General features: G+C 48.0%; 1 protein-coding gene across 2 annotated transcripts in view; it reads left to right on the plus strand.

Annotated features, from left to right (window-relative positions):
- The first annotated feature begins 18,104 nt into the window (after window positions 1-18,104).
- Window positions 18,105-24,651, plus strand: part of CARMIL1 (capping protein regulator and myosin 1 linker 1) — a 331,630-nt gene continuing 325,083 nt past the window's right edge. Inside the window, exon 1 of one of the 2 annotated variants that reach the window (XM_073566150.1) lies at window positions 18,105-18,399. In XM_073566150.1, the coding sequence (XP_073422251.1) occupies window positions 18,360-18,399 (40 nt within the window). In that variant the 5' untranslated portion in view covers window positions 18,105-18,359. The remainder of the gene's footprint in view (window positions 18,400-24,651) is intronic. The other variant, XM_073566151.1, reaches the window with a different exon arrangement.

The following is a 24,651-nucleotide window of genomic DNA, read 5'->3' on the forward strand; positions in this document are numbered from 1 at the left end:
AACAATATTCCCACCATACAGTGAATGTGGCATCCAGCAGCAGTTCTAGCGCAATACAGATAAATGCAATGACGCATTACTGTAGCCCTTTGCTTTGCTGTTTGCTCTTCAACTGGATCAGTGTGTTTTAGTTTCGACTTCTTCATACACATCTGGACTCTTTGCTTTATAAGCATCCTTTTTCCCAACTGTAGTATCCTAAACAATAAATCTCCCACACAGCATTAGTTTTTTTCTAAAAGTCTCACACAGTAACCATGCTCCCAAACAGTAATCGTGAACCTTTTTTGCCCACACACAAAATTTCCTCTTTTGGACCACTTGGGGTACGTGTTCACGATAGGAATAGCAGCGTTTTGGATGCAGCTCACCTGTGCTGCATACAAAACACCGCATTCAACGTTGCAAGCACAGTGCATGGGATTTATAGAAATCCCATGTCCCACTGTGCTTATATTTGACGCTGCATAAACTCACCAGCAGTGTGGGTTTACGTGCAGCATAATGTCTATTTTGGTTGTCTCCGCAACAGAAATTTCCACAATAGAATGTACTTGATGCGGTAAATCCGCGTTATTCAATGAACACATGCGGATTTAACTGCATGATTGAGCGCAGCATTTTGGACACAGCGAAAAACCGCGGCGTCCAAAGCGCTGCTATTTCCTGATCATGGGCACGTACCCTTACATTTCTTCCAACATTTCATAGGATGTAGACCTATAACAGAAGGTGTGGCTCAGAGGCGTATCTGGGGGGCATGTGAGGCATCTGCCCCTGGCGCATCCAACAGGGGGTTGCTTTTGGGCCCCCTAATACGGCGGTCCAAAGTGTCTCCCCAGGAGGCTGTGTTTTGCCGTCACCTGGACTTGGAGACTGCCTTTTTCTGAACAGTGAACAAATGTACTTGCATCTTTCAGATGCGAGTACAATTGAAGCTTTGACCGCCGGGTCAGAGCAACTTCGGTAGCCTAATCAGGTCATGCGATCACGCTGCTGATGCCACTCGCCAGTGCTACAAAGGCACAAAGAACATTGGTGGTAGGTGCTCCAGTGGAACTGAAGACACCAAAGATTTAGTGTAACGGGGAGTGATTTAGTGTGGGGCGGGTGAGGGAGATTTAGTGAGGGCAGATCTAGTGTGGGGCTGGGGTAGATTTAGTTTTGTGGGGGGAGGGACGGGGGAGATTTGGTAGGGAAGATTTAGTGGGGTGAAAGGGAGGGGAGATTTAGTGTGGGGGAGAGGAAGATTTAGTGTAATAGTGGAGTGAGGAAATTTTAGTGTAATGGAGAAAGGGGAAGATTTGAGGACATAAGTTTGGGAAGCAAGAAAGGGACAGGTACAGACACAATATGGGAAGAAATTTGAAGGCACAGTAGGGAGGGCATGTATGATGAAACATTATGAGGAATGGCAAACACAGTTTAGTGAGTGGGGGATGGGTGCGGACACTGTCTGAGGAGCAAGGGTGGAATGTATGAAGGGAATGGGTGCAGACACAGTATGGTGAGTGAGGGGATTGGTGTGGACACAGAATGGGGAGGATGGGTGAAAATGCAGTATGAGGAGTGAAGAGGGTAATGTATGTGAACACAGTATGAGGAGTGAGTAGAGGAATGGGTGCAGACACATTATGGTGAGTGAGGGGATGGGTGCGGGCACAGTATGAGGAGTGAGGGGGGAATGTATGCAGACACAGTATGGGAAGTGAAGGTGATGAAATGTCATATTGTAATAAAGACACAGCAAGAATAAAGTCCTTTATTTGGAATGAAAACTCCTCACCCTCTTTTACTCATTTATTTTTAAAAATTTAAAAAAGACAAACACCATATTCCTTACCTGTCCAATCAGAAGATAACCCATACCTGTGCCACAACCATCCAGATGGTTTGGAGAGTAGCCACATCAGTGATGCAACTACTCTCCACACCAGCCGGAACAAATGGAGCAGAGCGTGATAAGCGCTGCCTGCCTGTGACAGGTGGTGACGTCACAAGCTTAAAGCCTTCTGTCAGGGCCACCTGGAGCATTTTAGCTCGGCGGAACACATAATTCAACATAATGTTAATTGACAATCTTTAATGTATGTGTTTCTGCATTTGTTTTGCTAGTGTTTGTTCCTTTTTTTGCCGCCTCCCCTCCTTTTTGCTGTTAACTTTCTTCTCCTATTTCGCCCTATTTTTCTCTGTGAGCTTTCTGCCCATTCAACCTCCCCTCTTTTTTACTTAGTGGTTATTTTGTGGTGGATTCTAGAGCTGTCAGACGTGAATCTGACACTGACTCTTCATGGCTTTTAACACAAAGTTTTCTACCGATCTGAAGCCTCTACTTGCCACGGATACAGTCACAGTCATTGGTGAAGAGGGAATACTCCCACCAAGGACAACCTCACCTACTGGCCCAAGGCTTTGGAGTTTTTTAGACTTCTCAGGACAAAGACCAAAAGGATGTTCCACACAACCGCAGCGATACCACAATCTTTTCTTACTGGAACTGCTGATGGTGGAGTCAGGTTTGAGGTGCAGGTAGCCACAAGGTACCACTCTTAGGCAGTTTGCAGTACTGCAGATGCTGACCTCAGGGGTCAGGTGCGCAGACACGAAAGGACTAGAACTCCGTTCAGACTACTAGGTTCAGGATCCACTGTACAACGATTACTGATACGGAGTCTCAGACAGGGCTGATTTGGAGACTGATAGGACAGTCCAGATACACGGAAAACTCAGATAGGCACACATTCAGACACCTGGGTCTCGGATACTGATTCAGAGAATGGCCACACACGGATCGGGTGACGAGCTTCAGGAATGGCCACAATAGGATCAGGAAGTTCGGGTTCAAGACTGGACTCACAGTGACCAGGGCCTTTGGGTTCATTGCTGGCTGCACAAGGCCAGGGTCTACGGGTTCGGGAAACTAGCCACACCAGGACCAGGGGACATCACAACTCATTAGTAGACTACCACACTATGTAATGATTCACAATTGCCTGACACCTCCATATTGGGGAGGGTGCCTTTTAAACCAGTTGCCTCCCAGCTATTGGCTGGAAGCCATCTTACAGGTGTTCTTATACTAAATTACTCCCAGCCATTGACAGTGCTGGAATCAATGCTGGAATCGGCCATAACTGGATATGGCTGGCTTGGTCGTACAATGTCCATTATGAAAGCAGAAAGTAACTGCAACTTGAAGGTGGGTTTTGGGAGAGGGGAGCTAGACATTGGACCATGACTCTTCAAGAGGAACTGCGTTTCTGTGTCTTTTCTAAAGATGGAGTTATAGCCATGAGAACAGTATATGTTTGACAGCTAGCAGTCTCTTTTGCTTAGAGGTGGAAGCCATTGTAGGTCCTACAAATTATTATTATTATTTATTATTATAGCGCCATTTATTCCATGGCGCTTTACATGTTTGGAGGGGTATACATAATACATACAAGTACAGTAATCTTAAACAATACAAGTCACGACTGGTACAGGATGAGAGGACCCTGCCCACGAGGGCTCACAATCTACAACGGGATGGGTGAGGATACAGTAGGCGAGGGTAGATCTGGTCGTGCAGCGGTTTGGTGGATCGGTGGTTACTGCAAGTTGTAGGCTTGTCGGAAGAGGTAGGTCTTCAAGTTCTTTTTGAAGGTTTCCATGGTAGGCGAGAGTCTGATATGTTGTGGTAGAGAGTTCCAGAGTAGAGGGGATGCGCGGGAGAAATCTTGTATGCAATTGTGGGAAGAGGAGATAAGAGGGGAGTACAGAAGGAGATCTTGTGAGGATCGGAGGTTTCGTGCAGGAGACAAGGTCACAGATATACGGAGGACTCAGGTTGTGGATGGCTTTGTATGTCATGGTTAGGGTTTTGAACTGGAGTCTTTGGGTAATGGGGAGCCAGCCCAGGGATTGACAGAGGGGAGAGGCCAGGGAATAGCGGGGGGACAGGTGGATTAGTCGGGCAGCAGAGTTAAGAATAGATTGGAGGGGTGCGAGAGTGTTAGAGGGGAGTCCACAGAGCAGGAGGTTGCAGTAGTCAAGACGGGAGATGATGAGGGCATGGACTAGGGTTTTTGCATATTCTTGGTTGAGGAATGTACGGATCCGTGAAATATTTTTGAGTTGAAGTCGGCAGGAAGCGGAAAGGGCTTGGATATGTGGTTTGAAAGAGATCAGTGTCAAGGATAACCCCGAGGCAGCGAGCTTGTGGGACTGGAGAGAGTGGGCAGCCGTTTACTTTAATGGATAGGTCCGTTGGGGGGGTCACGTGAGATGGGCGAAAGATGATTAATTCTGTTTTGTCCATATTAAGTTTAAGAAATCTAGCGGAGAAGGATGAAATAGCAGACAGACATTGAGGGATTCTGTTTAGTAGGGAGGTGATATCTGGTCCAGAGATGTAGATCTGTGTGTCTTCAGCATAGAGATGATACTGAAAGCCATGAGATTCTATGAGCTGTCCGAGGTCGAAGGTGTAAACGGAGAAGAGCAGGGGCCCTAGGACTGAACCTTGCGGGCCTCCGACGGATAGGGGGGCGAGGTGAGGAGGTGGTGTGCGAATGGGAGACGCTGAATGTCCGGTCTGCTAGGTATGACGCAATCCAAGATAGGGCCAAGTCTGTGATACCAAGAGATGAGAGGGTCTGTAGTAATAGGGAATGGTCCACTGTGTCAAAGGCAGAGGACAGGTCCAGGAGGAGGAGGACATAGTAGTGTCACTTGGCCTTGGTGGCTAGAAGGTCATTGTGACCTTAGTTAGGGCAGTTTCAGTGGAGTGGTGTGGCTGGAAGCCGGATTGCAAGTGGTCAAGGAGGGAGCAAGAAGAGAGATGGGAGGATATTTCAAGATGGACGTGTTGTTCCAGTAGTTTTGAGGCATAGGGGAGAAGTGATATAGGGCGATAGCTAGATACGTAGTATGGGTCAAGGGAGGGCTTTTTGAGGATAGGTGTGATTGAGGCATGTTTAAAGCTTGAGGGGAAAACACCAGTTGTTAGTGATAGGTTGAAGAGATGGGTTAGGGTTGGGATGAAGACAGTGGTGAGGTTTGGGATGAAGTGGGATGGGATCGGGTCAAGTGCACAGGTAGTGAGATGTGATCTTGAGAGTAGAGTGGAGAGTCGATCTTCTGTAATGGTGGAGAAATTGGTTTTGGGGGAGGAGGGCAGGGCAGGTAGGAGGAAGGGCACTGGGGGTTGTTGACCAAAACTGTCTCTGATGTTATCAATCTTCTCCTTGAAAAATGAGGCAAAGTCTTCAGCTGAGATGAGTGGAGAGGGAGGAGGTGCTGGGGGGTGGAGGAGAGAATTGAAGGTGTTGAATAACTGTTTAGGGCTGTGACACAGGGAGGATATGAGAGATGAGAAGTAGGTTTGTTTTGCTGCAGCGAGTGTGGCCTTGAAAGTAGTGAGGGACTGTTTGAATGTGATGAAGTCCTCATTGGAGTGGGATTTTTTCCATCTCTGCTCAGCAGCCCTGGAAGCCCGCCTCAGTTCTTTGGTCAGACTGGTGCGCCAGGGCTGTCTGTTGATTTTGCAAGCTTTGGTTTGTTTGAGAGGGGAAACTGATTCCAAAGCTACAGCTATTGTGGTGTTATATAGAGCGGCAGTGGCATCCGCATTGTGTAGGGAACTTATGTCTGTAAGAGGGAGGAGGGATTCAGACAGTGAGTGTAGATCGAGGTGTTGAAGATATCTGCGAGGGTGTGCGAGTTTTTGAGCTGGGGATTGTGGACCTGAGGAGAGGGAAGAGAATGTAAGTAGGTTGTGGTCAAAGAGAGGAAGAGGGGAGTTAGAGAGGCTAGATAGGGAGCAGAGGCGGGTGAAGATGAGGTCCAGTGTGTGGCCATCTTTGTGAGTGGCTGCAGAAGACCATTGAGGCCGAAGGAGGAAGTGAGAGATAGAAGTTTAGTGGCAGCTGAGAGGGAAGTGTCAATGGGGATGTTGAAGTCGCCCAAGATGATAGTGGGGATATCAGTGGAAAGGAAATGAAGTAGCCAGGTGGTGAAGTGGTCAAAGAAGGTGGTGGCTGACCCTGGAGGGCGGTATATGACAGCTAGTTGGAGGTTGGAGGGGGAGTAGATGCGCACAGAGTGCACCTCGAAGGAAGGGAGGGTAAGAGAGGGCGGCAGTGGGATTGGGGTGAAGGAGCAGTTATCTGACAGGAGAAAACCAACTCCTCCACCATGCTTGCAGCTGGGGCAGGGGGTGTGGGAAAGATGGAATCCACCATATGAGAGTGCAGCAAGAGAGGCTGTGTCAGAGGAGGTGAGCCAGGTTTCGGTGATGGCGACGAAGGAAAGTTTGTTAGTAATAAAGAGATCAATGATGAAAGAAAGTTTGCTGCAGACAGAGCGAGCGTTCCACAGAGCTCCTGTTAGTGGGACTGGGGAAGCTGGGGCTGGGCGAATGTGTATAACATAGTAATTAAGGTTGAAGGGAGACTTTAAGTCCATCTAGTTCAACCCATATCCTATCCTAACTTGCCCTAACATGTTGATCCAAAGGAAGGCAAAAAAAAACCCATGTGGCAACAGTAAGCTTCACATTGGGGAAAAAAATTCCTTCCCGACTCCACATACGGCAATCAGACTAGCTCCCTGGATCAACGCATTAAGGAGACTAGTGTATATACCCTGTAATATTATACTTTTCAAGAAAGGCATCCAGTCCCTTCTTAAATTTTTTGGAATGGTTACGGAAAGTTGTGATTGGGTGTGGATGGGAGGTAGAAATGACTGTGGGAATGTGGTGAGGATGACCAGGATTTGGAGAGATATCGCCGGCAGTGAGGAGGAGCAGAGAGAGTGTTACCAGGTGGGAGCAGGAGAGGGCATGAGGGGGCTGTCTGTGTTTGGAGACAGAGGATTGTATGTTGAGGAACAGATCTGTGGAAGAGGCGAGATGGATTGGAAGGATTGAAGAAGAGATGAACAGTTCCTTGGTGTAGGGATTAGTGGGGTTATCAGAAAGTGAAGGATTATAAGGGTTAGAGTGGAAACAAACAAAAATATTGTTTACAGTGACTCTTTCCAGTTACCTTCTGTTCCCTTCTGGTTCAATTCTGGATTAATTCATATTTTCATATCATCTCACACTTTTAAGATACACACTTCTAGGATACACACTGCAGACTAAAGTCTTGGCAGACCACAAATAGTGGTATCTTTGTGATAGGTCTTAGTGAAGGCAATCTAGTTGCCAAAACCAGCTACTAGTGGGCAGACATTGAACATTTATGCACCAAATGTAGCCTGTGATCTTAATTACACTACATTCAAATTGACTTTAGTGGTGTCTGCTTGACACTGAGGTCCATGGGCATCAATGGGTTCTCACTTGGCTGGCGGAGGCCAAAAGACTGACCTTTTGGCCTCAGTATACTTATTTTTTCTGTATAGAATAGCTAAGCAGACTGTACCACTCCTTACCTAGGCATCCATTAAAAACATATAAAATGCACTTACAGTATATGGAGGTAAATGTCAGGGGGATCTCCATCATTTATACCTGCAAGGAGCACAGTGTGAACAGACCCATAAAGAGGAGGAGACAAATATATTGCTAAAAAATAAAGGGAACACTAAAATACCACATCCTAGATATCTCTGAATGAAATATTCGAGTGGCAAATCTTTATTCATTACATAGTGGAATGTGTTGAGAACAATAAAACATAAAAATTATCAATGTAAATCAAAATTAATATCCCATGGAGGTCTGGATTTGGAATTATACTCAAAATCAAGTGGAAAATTAAATTACAGGCTGATCCAACTTCAGTGGAAATGCCTCAAAACAAGGAAATGATGCTCAGTAGTGTGTGCGGCCACCACGTGCTTGTATGACCTCCCTACAACACCTGTGCATGGTCCTGATGAAGCAGTGAATGTTCTCCTGAGGGATCACCTCCCAGACCTCGATTAAAGCATCAGTCAACTCCTGGACAGTCTGTGGTGCAACGTGATATTGGTGGATGGAACGAGACATGATTTCCCAGATGTGCTCGATTGGATTCAAGTTTGGGGAACAGGTACACCAGTCCATAGCATCAATGCCTTTATCATGTAGGAATTGCTGACACACTTCAGCCACATGTGGCCTAGCATTGTCATGCATCAGTAGGAACCCAGGGCCCTGTATACCTGCATATGGTCTCACAATGAGTCTGAGGATCTCATCCCAGTACCTAATGGCAGTCGGGGTACATTTGGCTAGCACATAGAGGGCTGTGCGTTCTCCATGATGGCTCCAGACCCTGTCGTGCCCGTCACATGTGCTCAGTGTGAATATGCTCTTATCCATAAAGAGCACAAGGCACCAATGTCAAATCTGCCAATCTTGGTACTTTCTGGCAAATGCCAATCATCCTACATGGTGCTGTGCTGTAACTCCAACACCCACCTGTGGACATTGGGCCCTCATACCACCCTCATGGAGTCTGTTTCTGACAGGTTGAGCATAGACATGGATGTCAGCGGCCTCCTGGAGGTCATTTTGCAGGGCTCTGGCACAGCTCTTCCTTGCACAAAGGAGGAGTTGGCAGTCCTGCTGCCGGGTAATTGCTCTACTACGGCCCCCTCCACATCTCCTGGTGTATTGTACTGTCTCCTGGTATCTGCTCCATGCTCTGGACACTGTGCTGACAGACACAGCTACCCTTCTTGCCACAGCTCGCACTGATGTGCCATCCTGAATGAGCTGCACTACCTGAGCAACTTCTGTGGGTTGCCACTGTACCTCTAGGGGTGAGAGCAATGACAAAATGCAAAAGTGACCAAAACAACAGCCAAAAAAGATGAGAACAGGTATATGGTCTGTGGTCACCACCTACAGAACCACTCCTTCTATAGGCGTTGTCTTGCTAATTGCCTATAATTTCTACCTGTTGTCTGTTCCATTTGCACAACAGCAGGAGAAACTGATTCACATTCGGTGTTGTTTCATAACTGGACAGGTTGATTTCACAGAAGTGTGATTGACTTGGAGTTACATTTGTGTTGTTTAGTGTTCCCTTTATTTTTTTGAGCAGTGTATGATGTGTGAAGGAGAAAAGGGTCCAGGGATCTAAGAGGAACACATAAAAGGTCTATGGGAAAAATGTACTGTGAATAATGTCAAAGTGGATATGATTGAGTGTAAGACTAGTTATTCAGAGTTTGGAGAAAAATGTATTAATGACAAAAGCAGGAAGATTACTGAATAGCTGTATAAATCAATGTTAATTGCTGGCTGAATTTGCAGTGTGGAATGACAATTGTGTATTAGCCCTATTAGACATAAGTATGAGTATGCAACTGGTGGTTTATTTTAAACCTACAAGACTGAAAAGATCCTGTGCGATTCTTCATTGTTAAATTCTACAATAGAGTATTAAGCCCCGTTACACACTGCGATATCGCTAGCAATATCGCTGTAAAGTCACCGATTTTGTGACGTTGCAGCGATATTGCTAGCGATATCGCTGCATGTGATGCTTACCTCCGACCGGCTCCCCCGCTGATTATCGCTGATCGCGTGAGAAGCTCCTGGACCATTCCTCGTCGGCCACTTCCTGCTGGGCTTCCTGTGGCGTCGACGAGCGACGCGTGGAGCCGGGCGGGAGGACGCAGGATCGCCGCGTCTGACAGGTAAGTAGCGATCCCCAACCACCGCTATGTCGCTGGTGAGATCTGCCTGTGTGGCAGCTCACTAGCGACCACCTAGGAATGCACCAGCGATCCTGACCGCGTCATATCGCTAGTCGGATCGCTGGTGCATCGCTAGGTGTAACGGTATCCTTAGTTCCCCAGACTAGTCAGCCCTCTTTTCATGCTATTACACCCCCCTGTGGGCCTGGTAACATAATTTGCACAAGCCGGCCTCATTGCAGCTCAAGCAAATCTAGCGCATGCATGTCGCTCATTTCGGCAAACACTGATCTGCATGAGAATCTGCCTCTGGAGCGTAAATGAAAGGGGTGCATTTTTCTTATTATGTAAATGACTGCATCATTTTTTAAATCTGACCAGTGTCACGTTATGAGGTAATAACTCTGGACCGCTTCAAGGGAAACCAGTAATTCTGAGTGTTGCCTACATGACATATTATACTTCAGGATAATGGTAAAATTTGTTCATAGTGACGCATTTATTTGTTAAAATATATCGAAAATTTTGAAAAAGTTTCACAATTTCCAAATTTTAATTCTTATGCCCTTAAACCAGAGAGTTATGTCACACAAAATAGTTAATAAATAACATTTCCCAGTTGTCTACTTTACATCAGCACAATTTTTTAAACATTATTTTTTTTTTTGTTAGGAAGTTAGGAGTGTTAAAATGAACATTTTACTTCAGCCCCAAATTTTTATTTTCACAAGGGTAAGAGCAGAAAATGTGTTGTGTAATTTCTCTTGAGTATGCCTACAGCACATATGTGGGGGTAAACTAGTGGGTGCATGGTAGAGCTTGGAAGGGAAAAAGCACATTTTGACCTTTTGAACGCAAAAATCGCTGGAATTGAGAGCGAACACCATGTTGTGTTTGGAAAGCCCCTGATATGCCTGAACAGTGGGGAACTCCCCACAAGTGACCCCATTGTTTAAACTAGACTCCTCAAGGAATATATCTAGATGTGTGGTGAGCCCCTTGAATCCCCTGATACTTTACAGATGTTTATAACGTAGAGCCGTGAAAATTAAAAAAAAAAATCACACTTCTCCGACAAAAATGTTTTTTCAAACCCATTTTTTTATTTTTACAATGGTAGCAGGAAAAAATGCACCCTAAAATTTGTTGAGCAATTTCTCCTGAGCATGCCGATATCCCATATGTGGAGGAAAGCTAGTGTTTGGGCGCATGGCAGGGCTCGGAAGGGAAGGAGCAGAGTTTGACTTTTTGAACGTTAACCCCTTTACCCCCAAGGGTGGTTTGCACGTTCATGACCGGGCCAATTTTTACAATTCTGACCACTGTCCCTTTATGAGGTAATAACTCTGGAACGCTTCCATGGATCCCAGTGATTCTGACATTGTTTTCTCGAGACATATTGTACTTCATGTTAGTGGTAACATTTCATTTATATAACTTGCGTTTATTTGTGAAAAAAATGGAAATTTGGCAAAAATTTTGAAAATTTCGCAATATTCCAAGTTTAAATTTTTATGCCCTTAAATCACAGAGATATGGCACACAAAAAACTTAAGTAACATTTCCCACATTTTTACTTTACATCAGCACAATTTTGGAACCAAATTTTTTTTTTTTGTTAGGAAGTTATAAGGGTTAAAAGCTGACCAGCGATTTCTAATTTTTACAACACCATTTTTCTTTAGGGACCACGTCACATTTGAAGTCACTTTGAGGGGTCTATATGAGAGAAAATACCCAAAAGTGATCCAATTCTAAAAACTGCACCCCTGACGGTACGCAAAACCACATTCAAGAAGTTTATTAACCCTTCAGGTGCCACAGGAATTTTTTTAATGTTTTAAAAAAAATGAACATTTAACTTTTTTTCACAAAAAAATTACTTCAGGTCCAATTTGTTTTATTTTACCAAGGGTAACAGGAGAAATTGGACCATAAAAGTTATTGAGCAATTTGTCCTGAGTACTCTGATGCCTGATATGTGGGGGGAACCACTGTTTCGGCGCATGGCAGAGCTCAGAAGGGAAGGAGTGCCGTTTGACTTTTTTCTCAACGCAAAATTGGCTGGAATTGAGATCGGACACCATGTCACGTATTGAGAGCCCCTGATGTGCCTAAACAGTGGAAACCCCCCACAAGTGACCCCATTTTGGAAACTAGACCCCCCCAAGGAACTTATCTAGAAATGTGGTGAGAACTTTGAACCCCAAGGGCTTCACAGAAGTTTATAACAATCGTACAATTAAAAAATCATAATTTTTCCACGAAAATGGTCTTTTCGCCCCCAATTTTTATTTACCCATGGGAAACAGGACCCCAAAAGTTATTGAGCAATTTGTCTTTAGTACGCTGATACCCCATATGTGGGGGTAAACCGCTGTTTGGGCGCATGGCAGAGCTCAGAAGGGAATGAGCGCCTTTTGACTTTTTCAACGCAGAATTGGCTTGATGCCATATCGCATTTGGAGAGCCCCTGATGTGCCTAAACAGGGGAAACCCCCCACAAATGACACCATTTTGGAAACTAGACCCCCCAAGGAACTTATCTAGATGTGTAGTGAGAACTTTGAACCCCCAAGGGCTTCACAGAAGTTTATAAAATACAGCTGTAAAAGTAAAAAATCATATTTCTTCCACAAAAATGATCTTTTCACCCCCAATTTTTATTTTCCCAAGGAAAACAGGACCTCAAATTTGTCCTGAGTATGCTGATACCTCATATGTGGGGGTAAAACACTGGTTGGGCGCATGGCAGAGCTCAGAAGGGAAGGAACGTCGTTTGACGCAAAATTGGCTGGAATTGAGATCGGGTGTCATGTCACGTTTGGAGAGCCCCTGATGTGAATAAAGCTGTGGAAACCCCACACAAGTGACCCCATTTTGGAAACTAGACCCCCCAAGGAACTTATCTAGATGTGTGGTGAGCACTTTGAACCCCCAAGTGCTTCACAGAAGTTTATAATGTAGAGCCATAAAAATAAAAAAATTTTTTTTCCACAAAAATGATATTTTTTTTGCCCCTAATTTTTTAATTTCCCAAGGGTAACAGGAGAAATTGGACTCCAAAAGTTGTTCTGCAATTTGTCCTGAGTACGTTGATACCCCATATGTGGGGGTAAACCACTGTTTGGGCGCATGGCAGAGCTTGGAAGGGAAGGAGCACCGTTTGACTTTTTCAACGCCGAATTGGCTGGAATTGAGATCAGATGCCATGTTGCGTTTGGAGAACCCCTGATGTGCTTAAACAGTGGAAACCCCCCAATTATAACTCCAACCCTAACCCCAACACACCCCTAACCCTAATCTCAGCCCTAACCCTAACGGGAAAATGGAAGTAAATACATTTTTTTTACTTTATTATTTTTCCCATAACTAAGGGGGTGATAAAGGGGGATTTGATTTACTATTTATGGCGGGTTTTTATGTTTGGCAGCTGTCACACGCTAAGGCTGTGTGCACACGTAGCGATTTTTAAGCGTTTTTGCCGCGATTTTCGGCGCGAAAACGCTTAAAAATCGTGTACAGAACGCCCCCCATGCATTCCTATGGCATTCCGCACATGCTGTGCTAATGCTGCGCTTTAGTCCGCGGCGGAATCGCATCGCGGAAAAAATCGCAGCATGCTCATTCTTTGTGCGGAATCGCAAAGAATTGCCACGATTCCGCACCCATAGGAATGCATGAGAATCGCTTACTTCCCGCATGTGGCTATGCCCACCATGCGGGAAGTTAAGCGTCTCATGTGCGGTTGGTACCCACGGTGTGGAGGAGAGGAGACTGTCCTCCAGGCCCTGGGTACCATACCCCTGTAAAAAAAAGAATAAAAAATAAAAAATCGGGGTATATTTACCTTCCGGCGTCCCGCGATGCATTCCCGGCCTAAGCGTTCCCAGTAATGCCTTGCGGCAAGGTCCTGTGATGACGTGGTCTCGCGAGATCGCTATAGCAACGCGAGACTACCTCATCACAGGTCTCGCAAGGCATTACTGGGAACGCTGAGGCCCGGGAATGCAGCGCGGGACGCCGGAAGGTAAATATACCCCGATTTTTTTTTAGCATTTTAACATTCTATCTTTTACTATTGATGCCGCATAGGCGGCCTCAATAGTAAAAACCTGGTCACACTTGTCAAACACTATGTTTGACGAGTGTGACCAACCTGTCAATCACTTTCCAAGCGATGCTTCAAATCGCTTGGAAAGTGCTTGAATATCGCACGCGAAAATCGCGGCAAAATCGCGATCTTAATCGCGGTAAAATCGCGGTGAAATCGCGCGGAAAAAAACGCGCGATTTCTGGGAAGGAGTCCGGTTTTTAGCAAGCGTTTTAAAACGCTACGTGTGCACATAGCCTAAAAGACACTTTTTGTTGTAAAAAGTTTTTGCATTACCACATTTTGAGAGCAATAATTTTTCCGTATTTTGACCCACAGAGTCACGTGAGGTCTTACTTTTTGCGGGACGAGTTGACGTTTTTATCGGTACCATTTTCGGGCATGTGACATTTTTTGATCGCTTTTTATTCTGATTTTTGTGATGCAGAATGAACAAAAACAAGCATTTCATGAATTTCTTTTAGGGGGGCTGTTTACACTGTTCGTGGTGTGGTAAAATTGATAAAGCAGTTTTATTCTTCGGGTCAGTTCGATTACAGCGATACCTCATTTATATCATTTTTTTATGTTTTAGCGCTTTTATACAATATAAACAATTTTATATAAAAAAATTATTTTTGCATCACTTTATTCTGTGAGCTATAACTTTTTTATTTTTTCACTGATGACGCTGTATGGTGGCTTGTTTTTTGCAGGACAAGATGACGTTTTCAGCAGTACCATGGATATTTATATAAGTGTTTTTGATCACGCGTTATTGAACATTTTGTTCGGCGGTGTGATGATAAAGCATTGTTTTTTGCTTTGTCTTTTTTTAAGGGGTTCACTAAGGGGGTTAACTAGTGGGACAGTTTTAAAGGGCGGGTTGTTACGGACGCAGCAATACTAAATATGTGTACTTTCTTTTTTTCATTTAAAAAAACAAAAGAATTTATTAGGGAATTTTTTTTATTTATTTGCAAATTTTTTAATAATCATTTTGTCACGCCGTGCTCACCTGGGGGCGGGACCTCGGTCCCGACGTCATCTCTTCCGGAGCTGCGGTCACTCCGGGGGTCCCGTAGGGTGCGCACGCGCAGCTCTCGTCCCCGGGCCTCCTCCTACATGTCACGTTTGCGCTTGCGCGCTCCTGTCAGTGCTGTATAGGGCTCGGTCCTCTCTATGGTAATGGAGGACCTGACCCGGAACCTGTAGTGGTCATGTGCTTTCTGGCTAGTTCCTGACCCGGAACCAGTAGTAGTCATGTGCTATATCAGACGACCTCCCCCTAGGGGAGGTGCCTGATTATTGTTGTGCTTCCTGGCTTGGTCTGCCGTGTCCCTGCCTGGCTGTGCGCTGTACTCAGGTCCTCTGCCTTGCACTCTGTTGTGCCTCTTGGCACACGCTCTGAATCTGCACTCTGCTTTGTACTTGGTTGTGCCTCCTGGCACACGCTCTGACCCTGTGTTCTGTCTCGTACTCGGTTGTGCCTCCTGGCACATGCTCTGACACTGTACTCTGTCTCATACTCGGTTGTGCCTCCTGGCACACGCTCTTACCCTGTACTCTGTCTTATACTCAGTCGTGCCTCCTGGCACACACTCCGATTCCGTGCTCTGTCTTATACTCAGTTGTACCTCCTGGCACACCTGCTGCCTGACTCAGTGCTCTGACGTGCTCCTTGCACGCTTCCTGCTTCACTCACACCCGGACGAACGAAGTCTCTGTATACCACGTGTTCCCGTGTCCACACTTTACACGTCCCTGCAGACACTCTCACCCACTCGTGTCTCCTGTGAGCCGGCCGCCTGGTGCCAGCAGTCGTGGTGCCTCACCCCCTGGGGCTTGCCCCTGACACTCCCTGTATAGGGGGTGGTCTTCACTAGGTCAGCTCGCCCTGGGAGGGTTGGTGTCACGACCCAGAGGGTCCACTCCAGGAGTCGTCACACATTTTTACACTTGTTTTTTTACTTTATTACTTTGTCCCAGGTGGCCTCTGCTCCGAGCCAGGGTTACCATGTGTGAGGGTGTGCCCCAGGGTGCTGCTTCCTGCTGTGGGTGTCCCTGCTCTGAGCCAGGGTTACCCTGTGTGAGGCTGTGCGCCAAGGTGCTGCTTCCTGCTGTGGGTGGCCCTGCTCTGAGCCAGGGTTACCCTGTGTGAGGCTGTGACCCAGGGTGCTGCTTCCTGCTGTGGGTGGCCCAGCTCTGAGCCAGGGTTACCCTGTGTGAGGCTGTGCGCCAAGGTGCTGCTTCCTGCTGTGGGTGGCCCTTGCTCTGAGCCAGGGTTACCCTGTGTGAGGCTGTCACCTAGGGTGCTGCTTCCTGCTGTGAGTGGCCCTGCTCTGAGCCAGGGTTACCCTGTGTGAGGCTGTGACCCAGGGTGCTGCTTCCTGCTGTGGGTGTCCCTGCTCTGAGCCAGGGTTACCCTGTGTGAGGCTGTGCGCCAAGGTGCTGCTTCCTGCTGTGGGTGGCCCTGCTCTGAGCCAGGGTTACCCTGTGTGAGGCTGTGCCCTAGGGTGCTTCTTCCTGCTGTGGGTGGCCCTGCTCTGAGCCAGGGTTACCCTGTGTGAGGCTGTGACCCAGGGTGCTGCTTCCTGCTGTGGGTGTCCCTGCTCTGAGCCAGGGTTACCCTGTGTGAGGCTGTGCGCCAAGGTGCTGCTTCCTGCTGTGGGTGGCCCTGCTCTGAGCCAGGGTTACCCTGTGTGAGGCTGTGCCCTAGGGTGCTTCTTCCTGCTGTGGGTGGCCCTGCTCTGAGCCAGGGTTACCCTGTGTGAGGCTGTGACCCAGGGTGCTGCTTCCTGCTGTGGGTGGCCCTTGCTCTGAGCCAGGGTTACCCTGTGTGAGGCTGTCACCTAGGGTGCTGCTTCCTGCTGTGGGTGGCCCTGCTCTGAGCCAGGGTTACCCTGTGTGAGGCTGTGACCCAGGGTGCTGCTTCCTGCTGTGGGTGTCCCTGCTCTGAGCCAGGGTTACCCTGTGTGAGGCTGTGCGCCAAGGTGCTGCTTCCTGCTGTGGGTGGCCCTGCTCTGAGCCAGGGTTACCCTGTGTGAGGCTGTGCCCTAGGGTGCTTCTTCCTGCTGTGGGTGGCCCTGCTCTGAGCCAGGGTTACCCTGTGTGAGGCTGTGACCCAGGGTGCTGCTTCCTGCTGTGGGTGTCCCTGCTCTGAGCCAGGGTTACCCTGTGTGAGGCTGTGCCCTGGGGTGCTGCTTCCTGCTGTGGGTGGCCCTGCTCTGAGCCAGGGTTACCCTGTGTGAGGCTGTGCCCTAGGGTGCTTCTTCCTGCTGTGGGTGGCCCTGCTCTGAGCCAGGGTTACCCTGTGTGAGGCTGTGACCCAGGGTGCTGCTTCCTGCTGTGGGTGGCCCAGCTCTGAGCCAGGGTTACCCTGTGTGAGGCTCTGCGCCAGGGTGCTGCTTCCTGCTATGGGTGGCCCTGCTCTGAGCCAGGGTTACCCTGTGTGAGGCTGTGCCCCAGGGTGCTGCTTCCTGCTGTGGGTGGCCCTGCTCTGAGCCAGGGTTACCCTGTGTGAGGCTGTGCCCTGGGGTGCTGCTTCCTGCTGTGGGTGGCCCTTGCTCTGAGCCAGGGTTACCCTGTGTGAGGCTGTGCCCCAGGGTGCTGCTTCCTGCTGTGGGTGGCCCTGCTCTGAGCCAGGGTTACCCTGTGTGAGGCTGTGCCCCAGGGTGCTGCTTCCTGCTGTGGGTGGTCCTGCTCTGAGCCAGGGTTACCCTGTGTGAGGCTGTGCCCCAGGGTGCTGCTTCCTGCTGTGGGTGGTCCTGCTCTGAGCCAGGGTTACCCTGTGTGACGCTGTGCCCCAGGGTGCTGCTTCCTGCTGTGGGTGGCCCTGCTCTGAGCCAGGGTTACCCTGTGTGAGACTGTGCCCCAGGGTGCTGCTTCCTGCTGTGGGTGGTCCTGCTCTGAGCCAGGGTTACCCTGTGTGACGCTGTGCCCCAGGGTGCTGCTTCCTGCTGTGGGTGGCCCTGCTCTGAGCCAGGGTTACCCTGTGTGAGACTGTGCCCCAGGGTGCTGCTTCCTGCTGTGGGTGGCCCTGCTCTGAGCCAGGGTTACCCTGTGTGAGGCTGTGCCCCGGGGTGCTGCTTCCTGCTGTGGGTGGCCCTGCTCTGAGCCAGGGTTACCCTGTGTGAGGCTGTGCCCTGGGGTGCTGCTTCCTGCTGTGGGTGGCCCTGCTCTGAGCCAGGGTTACCCTGTGTGAGGCTGTGCCCCAGGTTACCTTATGCCCTCAGCCCTTGCCGCGGTGCCATGTTATGTGCTTCCTGTGCCCGGCCATGGCTGCCAGAGCAGGAGGAGGCGGCTGGGGAGGTGACTGCCTGAGACATGGAAGGTTGGAGGGAAAAGACAGAGCGCTGCTGTTATCTGCCTCCCCTCCTCCTATCTCCGTGCACTCCCCACCCCCTCTCCTGTCTCTTTAAGCCTCTCCCCCTAGTAGTCCGTGGAAGGGATTTCTCCGCCGCCGGGATACGGTTATTTCCTGTTGGCTCGGAGTAACCTGGCTCTGGGGGGCATGGAGGGCAGCTGCGGGGGGCATGGGCACTAGCACTCTGCTTCGCCCGCGGTCGGACTGAGGTTGTGGACGCTGTGCTGCCGAATTGTGCGGACCTCACTGCCTGGTACCAGCGCGCACAAGAGGGGCAAAATGACGGACGAGAGCTCGGAGGTGCCCAAGGAATTACAGGGTAAGAATGGCCGCCTGGCGAGTAACCCTTTCCTGCTCTGCAGGTGACAGCGGCCGCTCGCAGCCCAGGGGTTAATGGGGTGGGCGTGGCTGTACGGGGGACGTTGGGGACCTGGCTGTGGGCGCCGGGGCTGGTCTGACAGGGGAGGAGGGCATGGACTTTATTTGGGGGCAAAACTGCAGCCTCAGTTGGGATTGTGGGCGGTGAGGAGACCCCCAGACTGGTCGGTGGAACAGGTGGGAATGATGCTTTATATATGTGACCCCCTCCCATGTATATAGTGACAGGTCTATGAGGGGGTCACATATTTTAGGTATCCCCTCTGTCATTTTCACATGTCCCCCAGATGGAGCCGGCAGCCCCCAATACTTTCTATGGAATGTGGTAAAAGCGCCAAATATCAGTGCAGCGCTATCCGAAAATGGTGTGTGTATCCCCCTTATTCTCAGGGGCCCCCTAGTAATATTGTCAGAAAATATCAGCCCCTCCAATGATTTGGGGTCTCTGCGCTGATTTGGGGCGTACTGCAGCTTTGGCTAAAAACCTATTGATTTGATAGGAGCCCAAATCTCCAGAGTAGACGACCCCCATTGAACGGCCGAGGGGTGTAAAACACGGGGGTCCGCACGGCGGAATCTGTCCAGTGTCAGAAGATTTCCGGGGGGTTCCCTGGTAGTGAATAACGTGCGGTACGAGATTCCGCGTGGGTGCGATGGCGTGTGTGACATGACATCCATCATATGAGAAGAACTGGTGCGATTCTGTGGGGTCCGGGGGTTATCATCTGCTCTTCAGTGGACCAGCAACGGCCGCCGTTTTGCTTGTACCCCATGTGAATTTGGACCACGATGCACAGAGCAGCCGCTAGTTTCTGGCTATGATCGCGTGTGTTTCGTAACATTTTGTAGAATAAAACGGACGCTAAGATCCATGTATTTGTTCTGTTGAGAACTGGTCCGTTTTCCCTAGTGATGTCTCTGAGCATGTGCAGCGCTCGGCAACGGATCCGTTAAACAGGTGGCATCCGTTACGATGTTTCCCATAGACGTTGTCATAACAATGGACGTTTCCATTTTGTCCGCCGTCTGTTATTTCTTTCTGGACAGAAAAAAAAAATTGTCGTGCAGATTTGTTTGTCCATCCAAAAAACAGATAGCGGACAGTACAGGTGTAAACTGATGACGTTTTTTTTTGGGGGGGGACTTTAAATAAGGGGCTCAGAATTTTAAAAGAAGAAAAATCCTAAACAGGGCTGCGCTCCCAGATCAGAAAAGAAATCACAGCTGGATGCAACAATCCCTTCTGTTTGGGCCTACGGCAGTGTGACGCCTTCTTCAGACATTTAGATCAGTATTTATATGAAAAATAGTAGTGCCACAGATCACCAAAAGTGAGCGGAGCAAAAATTGCATACGATTGTAAAAAAGCATAATTCAAAGAAATGGGTTCTGTAGCTGAACGTTTTATTTCTGTTTTTCTGCTTCAAACTAAATAAATGTCACAAACACAGTTTTTGTTTCGCTGCAGCTTACTCAGGGGCAGCCACCAGCAACAGAAAGACTCCGTGCTGCCTATGGACTACTTGACTTCTCGCCGCTGATTTGATGATGGATATTGGCTTACCATAGCCCAATGCATTCATTCATTGTTCATTAATAAATCCCTTACCTGTGCCTATCAATTGCTAACTGTGGGACATGGATTAATAAAAGTACACTACCAGTCGAGATAGGTGATGTGTCTTGATGAAATCTGATGACATTTGGGCTTTGTGATCTGACTGTTGTCCAGCTTTTTAAATTATGGCCTTGAAATGAAAGGGTGAAGTCTTTAAAGGGAACCTGACAGGTGATATCGGCTGTCCAAACCGTGGGCAGCTGTATCAGCCGCTGGCTGTATGATCTGAGCCAGGTGTGTTAGACTCTGAAATACTGCAACGTGTCATCGAAAAAATACTTTCAAGAACTGTCAGAGACCCGGCGTATTCTCCCCGCCTGCTGATCGTGACAAAGCTCTGCCCACATGGTCATATAGGTCAGTCAGCAGGCAGGGAGATAATGCCGGGGACCCGCCTGTGCGACTAGTGCACAGTGCGGCTCAGTCCGCAGCCGCTAGCAATAGTCTGGTTTTTCTCTGAAACGCCACAGTGTTAGACATACCTGGCTGTGATTGTACAGCCTGTGGCGGATACGCGCTGCCCACAGTTTGAGATATTAACGCTTTTCTCTTGTTTAGAGACCAACCACTGCTGCAATGTTGCTTGTAAGCACTGCGCCAAAGCTGGCCAGAATTAGGAGGCACTGGCATGTTCCAGCAATCATGGTCAGATTCAAAACAGTGCTTAATGGCTCAATGGAAAAGAGCTTGTAAGCGCTGCGTATGTTCTGCTGTATAGCAGCTGTGGTCGGTCTCTAAGGCAACAAGCGGTAAACAAAATTAAGTCATTGGCTCAAGAAATGCTGAAAAATGTAATGAGCAGTAGATTGCTTCCATATTTATAAGTGCATATTGTTAAATAGTGCTTGCAAATACAAGAAATCTATTAAAAATGTAGATGTCAAATAGCTGCTGATCAATGGGGATCCAGTTACAAAGACCCCATTGATCGCAGACCACGCTAATCTGATGTGCAGCTCTTGTATGTAGTGCGTGCACAGAGCTGTGTATGGGCTCAACATTAATGGTACTTAGCGATGCACCAGCGATCCTGACAGTGATATGACCCGGTCAGGATCGCTGGTGCATCGCTAAGTGGTCGCTAGAGTTGAGCGAAACAGGTCGGTCAGATTCAAAAGTCGCCGACTTTCGCCAAAGTCGGGTTTCATGAAACGAAACCCAACCACAGTGTGAAGTTGGCCATGCGGTCGGCGACCCAAGCGCCAAAGTCGGGTTTCGCCGAATGCTTGTACCTGACTTTTTTCAGCCAATGAGAGAAGTGGAGCGTAGCGGGAGTGGGAGAGAGGGAGAGGGAGAAGAGAGAGAGAGATTTCGCCGCCTCTAGGGTTAAAATTCATGCCAGGTGTATTTACAGTCCTCCACTCACTGGCGACTTTTCTCCCCATTGACTTGCATTGGGTTTCATGTTTCACGACTTTTCCTGACTTTTCCCTATAGTCGGCCGATTTCGTTCTACTCGACATGTGAGAAAGTCGGATTTCATGAAACCTGACTCGACCCTAAAAGAGGCAAAATTGCTCATCTCTAGTGGTCGCTAGTGAGCTGCCAAACAGGCAGATCTCACCAGTGATGCAGCAGCGGTCGCTACTTACCTGTCAGACGAGGCGATCCTGACGTCCTCCCGCTCGTCGCCACAGCAGGAAGCTGACGACGAGAAATGGGCCAGGCCGTTCTCGCGCGATCAGCGATAACCAGCGGGGGAGCCGGTCGGAGGCAAGTATCACACATAGCGATATCGCTAGCAATATCGCTGCTGCGTCACAAAACCAGTGATGTTATAGCGATATTGCTAGCGATATCGCTTAGTGTGACGGGGCCTTAAGTCAGTGGGTTCTAACACCACTGTCAGATAGTGTTTGGACCCATACACTTACTATTGAGTACAAACAATGCTCTGTGTGCACATTTACTGCATAATGATGGTTACAGTTTGATGGGTGAGTGGCACAGAATGACTGTTCAAACCTAGATTAGGTTTGAACAGAAGTGGAGAGAGAGACTACAATAACAAATCGTAGTATATGCTATTTACTGGACAAGTAACGAGAGGTCAAACAATCCGAGGTCAGGTTCAGGAAATGGTGCAGTACAACAAGGGGTAGTCAGAGACGAAATCCAATACACGAGCCGAGGTCAGGAAAACCAGAGACAAGACCGTTTACAGGGAGGAGGCACCAGAGAGGTCAGGTTACAGGCGAAGAGTCTAAGTCCAGGAAGGGAACAAAGTCAGGCTGGGTCAGGCACAGAGAGATCAGTCTTACACAGGCAGCAGCAAGTGTACGATTGACACTGGATGAAGGAGCTAGCATGCTTAAGAAGAGGACTAGTCAAGGAAAGTGAACACAGATGATTAGACCCAGCACAACCAAAACAGAATGACAGCTTCTACAACATAGCAGACCAGAACAGTGTGGAGATCGTGACAGAACCATTACAATTTGCACTTTCCTAAAGAGGGTCAGATCCTGGTGCCTATTCATGTTTCCTGCTTTCTACCCTTCCATCTTCAAGAACTGATTGTTGATGGGAATTTTCAGGCTAAGGCAAACTAGCATGCCGAATCTTGATGGTGAGCAGTATACACAATGCACATTGAGAAAAACTGGAAAAGAATCCCATCGGCACGTGACTGCAAATATGGAAATTGCATGCTTGTATATGAGATTACCACTCGAACCGGTAAGCACAGCCGAATCCTAGGGCTATGTGCACACGTTGCAGATTCTGCTGAGGAATTTTCCACGCAGATTTTTCTAAATCCGCAGGTAAAATGACCTGCGTTTTACCTGCGGATTTAGTGCAGATTTAATGCGGATTTTGTGTGGATTTCCCCTGCGGTTTTACAACTGCGGATTTCTATCATGGAGCAGGTGTAAAACTGCTGCGGATATGCACAAAAGAAGTGACATGCTGCAGTTTTAAATCCGCAGGCAAATCTGCGTGGAAAAATCCACAGCATTTGCACTGCGTTTTTTGATTTCCATAGACTTGAATGGTACTGTACATCACTTGCATTTCTGCAGCGGATCCGCAGGGCAAAATCCGCTACGGATCCGCAGCAGAATCCGCAACGTGTGCACACAGCCTAAGTGTGTGACTGTTGCTCGCTGTTAGGACTCATCCATGAAAATCTGTTAGTGCACGGATTATAATGCATGGACCGGCCGCGGGTCTCCCGGCTGGATCGTGACAGCTTCATGTATTTCTATGAGGCTGTCAGTCCGGGTCTGGAGACCCCAGGCCTATCAGTGCATTGTGGTCCTAGATTGGACCAGTTTGCACAAATGTCTACATCAGCACTTAGGATACGGATGGCTACAGCTGAAAATTTATCCTAAAATTGAAACCCCCTTAACTAGTCATTTCTTAAAGTTGGAAGCTTGAAACCTGGGCAGACTTGGGGATCTGAAAGTCATTTCACGTGCAATTTGTAATGAACCTCTCAATGTTCATTGAGAAGCAGGAAAAAGAGGTACTAGTGATGAGCGGATGTGCTCGGATAAGGTGTTATCCGAGCATGCTTGAGTGTTATCCGAATGTTTTCGGCGTGCTCGAATAATATGTCGCTTCCCCGCAGCTGCACGTCTCCTGGCTGTTCGACAGCTGCGACATATACAGGCATTGCCCGTTTGTTAGGCATTCCATGCATGTGTTGTGTTGCGGCTGTCCAATAACGGCAAGACATGCAGGTGCGGGGACTCTCATATTTAAGCACACAGAAGACACTCTTAGCACCCGAGCATGCTCAGATAACACCTTATCCGAGCATGTTTGCTCATCACTAATAACTACGCCTCACTACTGCATCCAGCACTGCCGCTGAGTTCAGTGATTGGATTGGCTGTAATCGTGTTGTCAGATCTGCCGTCAGTATACGTTGACTGGAGCAGAGAGCCCCTCTGAGAGCCGGTGTACCATCTGATATTATAACTTTAGCCCAGTGCTGCTCATTACTGGCCAGGAACTTGTATATAGAAAACTTTTAAACTTTTCCTTTAATAAATCGGACACAATTAAGTAGTTGATTTATGTTCATTGTATTGGCTTAAAGGTTCCTTATCGGAGCCAAGATTGCAGATATTGCCTTCATACATTAAGATGTGTGTAGACTTGAATGAATGAAGCGGTTTTACCTGCATTACCTTCACCCTATCTATGTAAACTCTATCCAGTCTGGCCACGAGTGCATGCGAGCTGTATATACTGGATACAGAGGGCAGATTTCTGTGCAGTATATTAATATATACCGTGCTGCTGAGCAGCTGATCCCAGTGGTTACTGTAGACCGCGGTATGCGACACTAGTACTACTTAGCCCTGAAGTATTTGGGTGCAACTTGCAGTAGTGTGTACGTAATTGCAGTATCACATCATAAAAAAGGTGAATCTGTTGTTACAAAGACCAGGGAATATAAATTCTGCAAAGAATTTATCCCCGAAAATCACCACTTAAAGGGAACTTTCCCCATATATATTCGGGCCATCACCCAGATATGGGTTGACCTAGATGGACTTTAAAGTCTTCCTTCAACCTTAATAACTGTTACTATGTTACCTGTAACCCCTCAGCTTCAGC

This window comes from Dendrobates tinctorius, unplaced genomic scaffold (assembly GCF_039654945.1).
Source record: "Dendrobates tinctorius isolate UK_male_01 unplaced genomic scaffold, ASM3965494v1 ptg000004l, whole genome shotgun sequence".
Taxonomy (NCBI): Eukaryota; Metazoa; Chordata; class Amphibia; order Anura; family Dendrobatidae; genus Dendrobates; species Dendrobates tinctorius.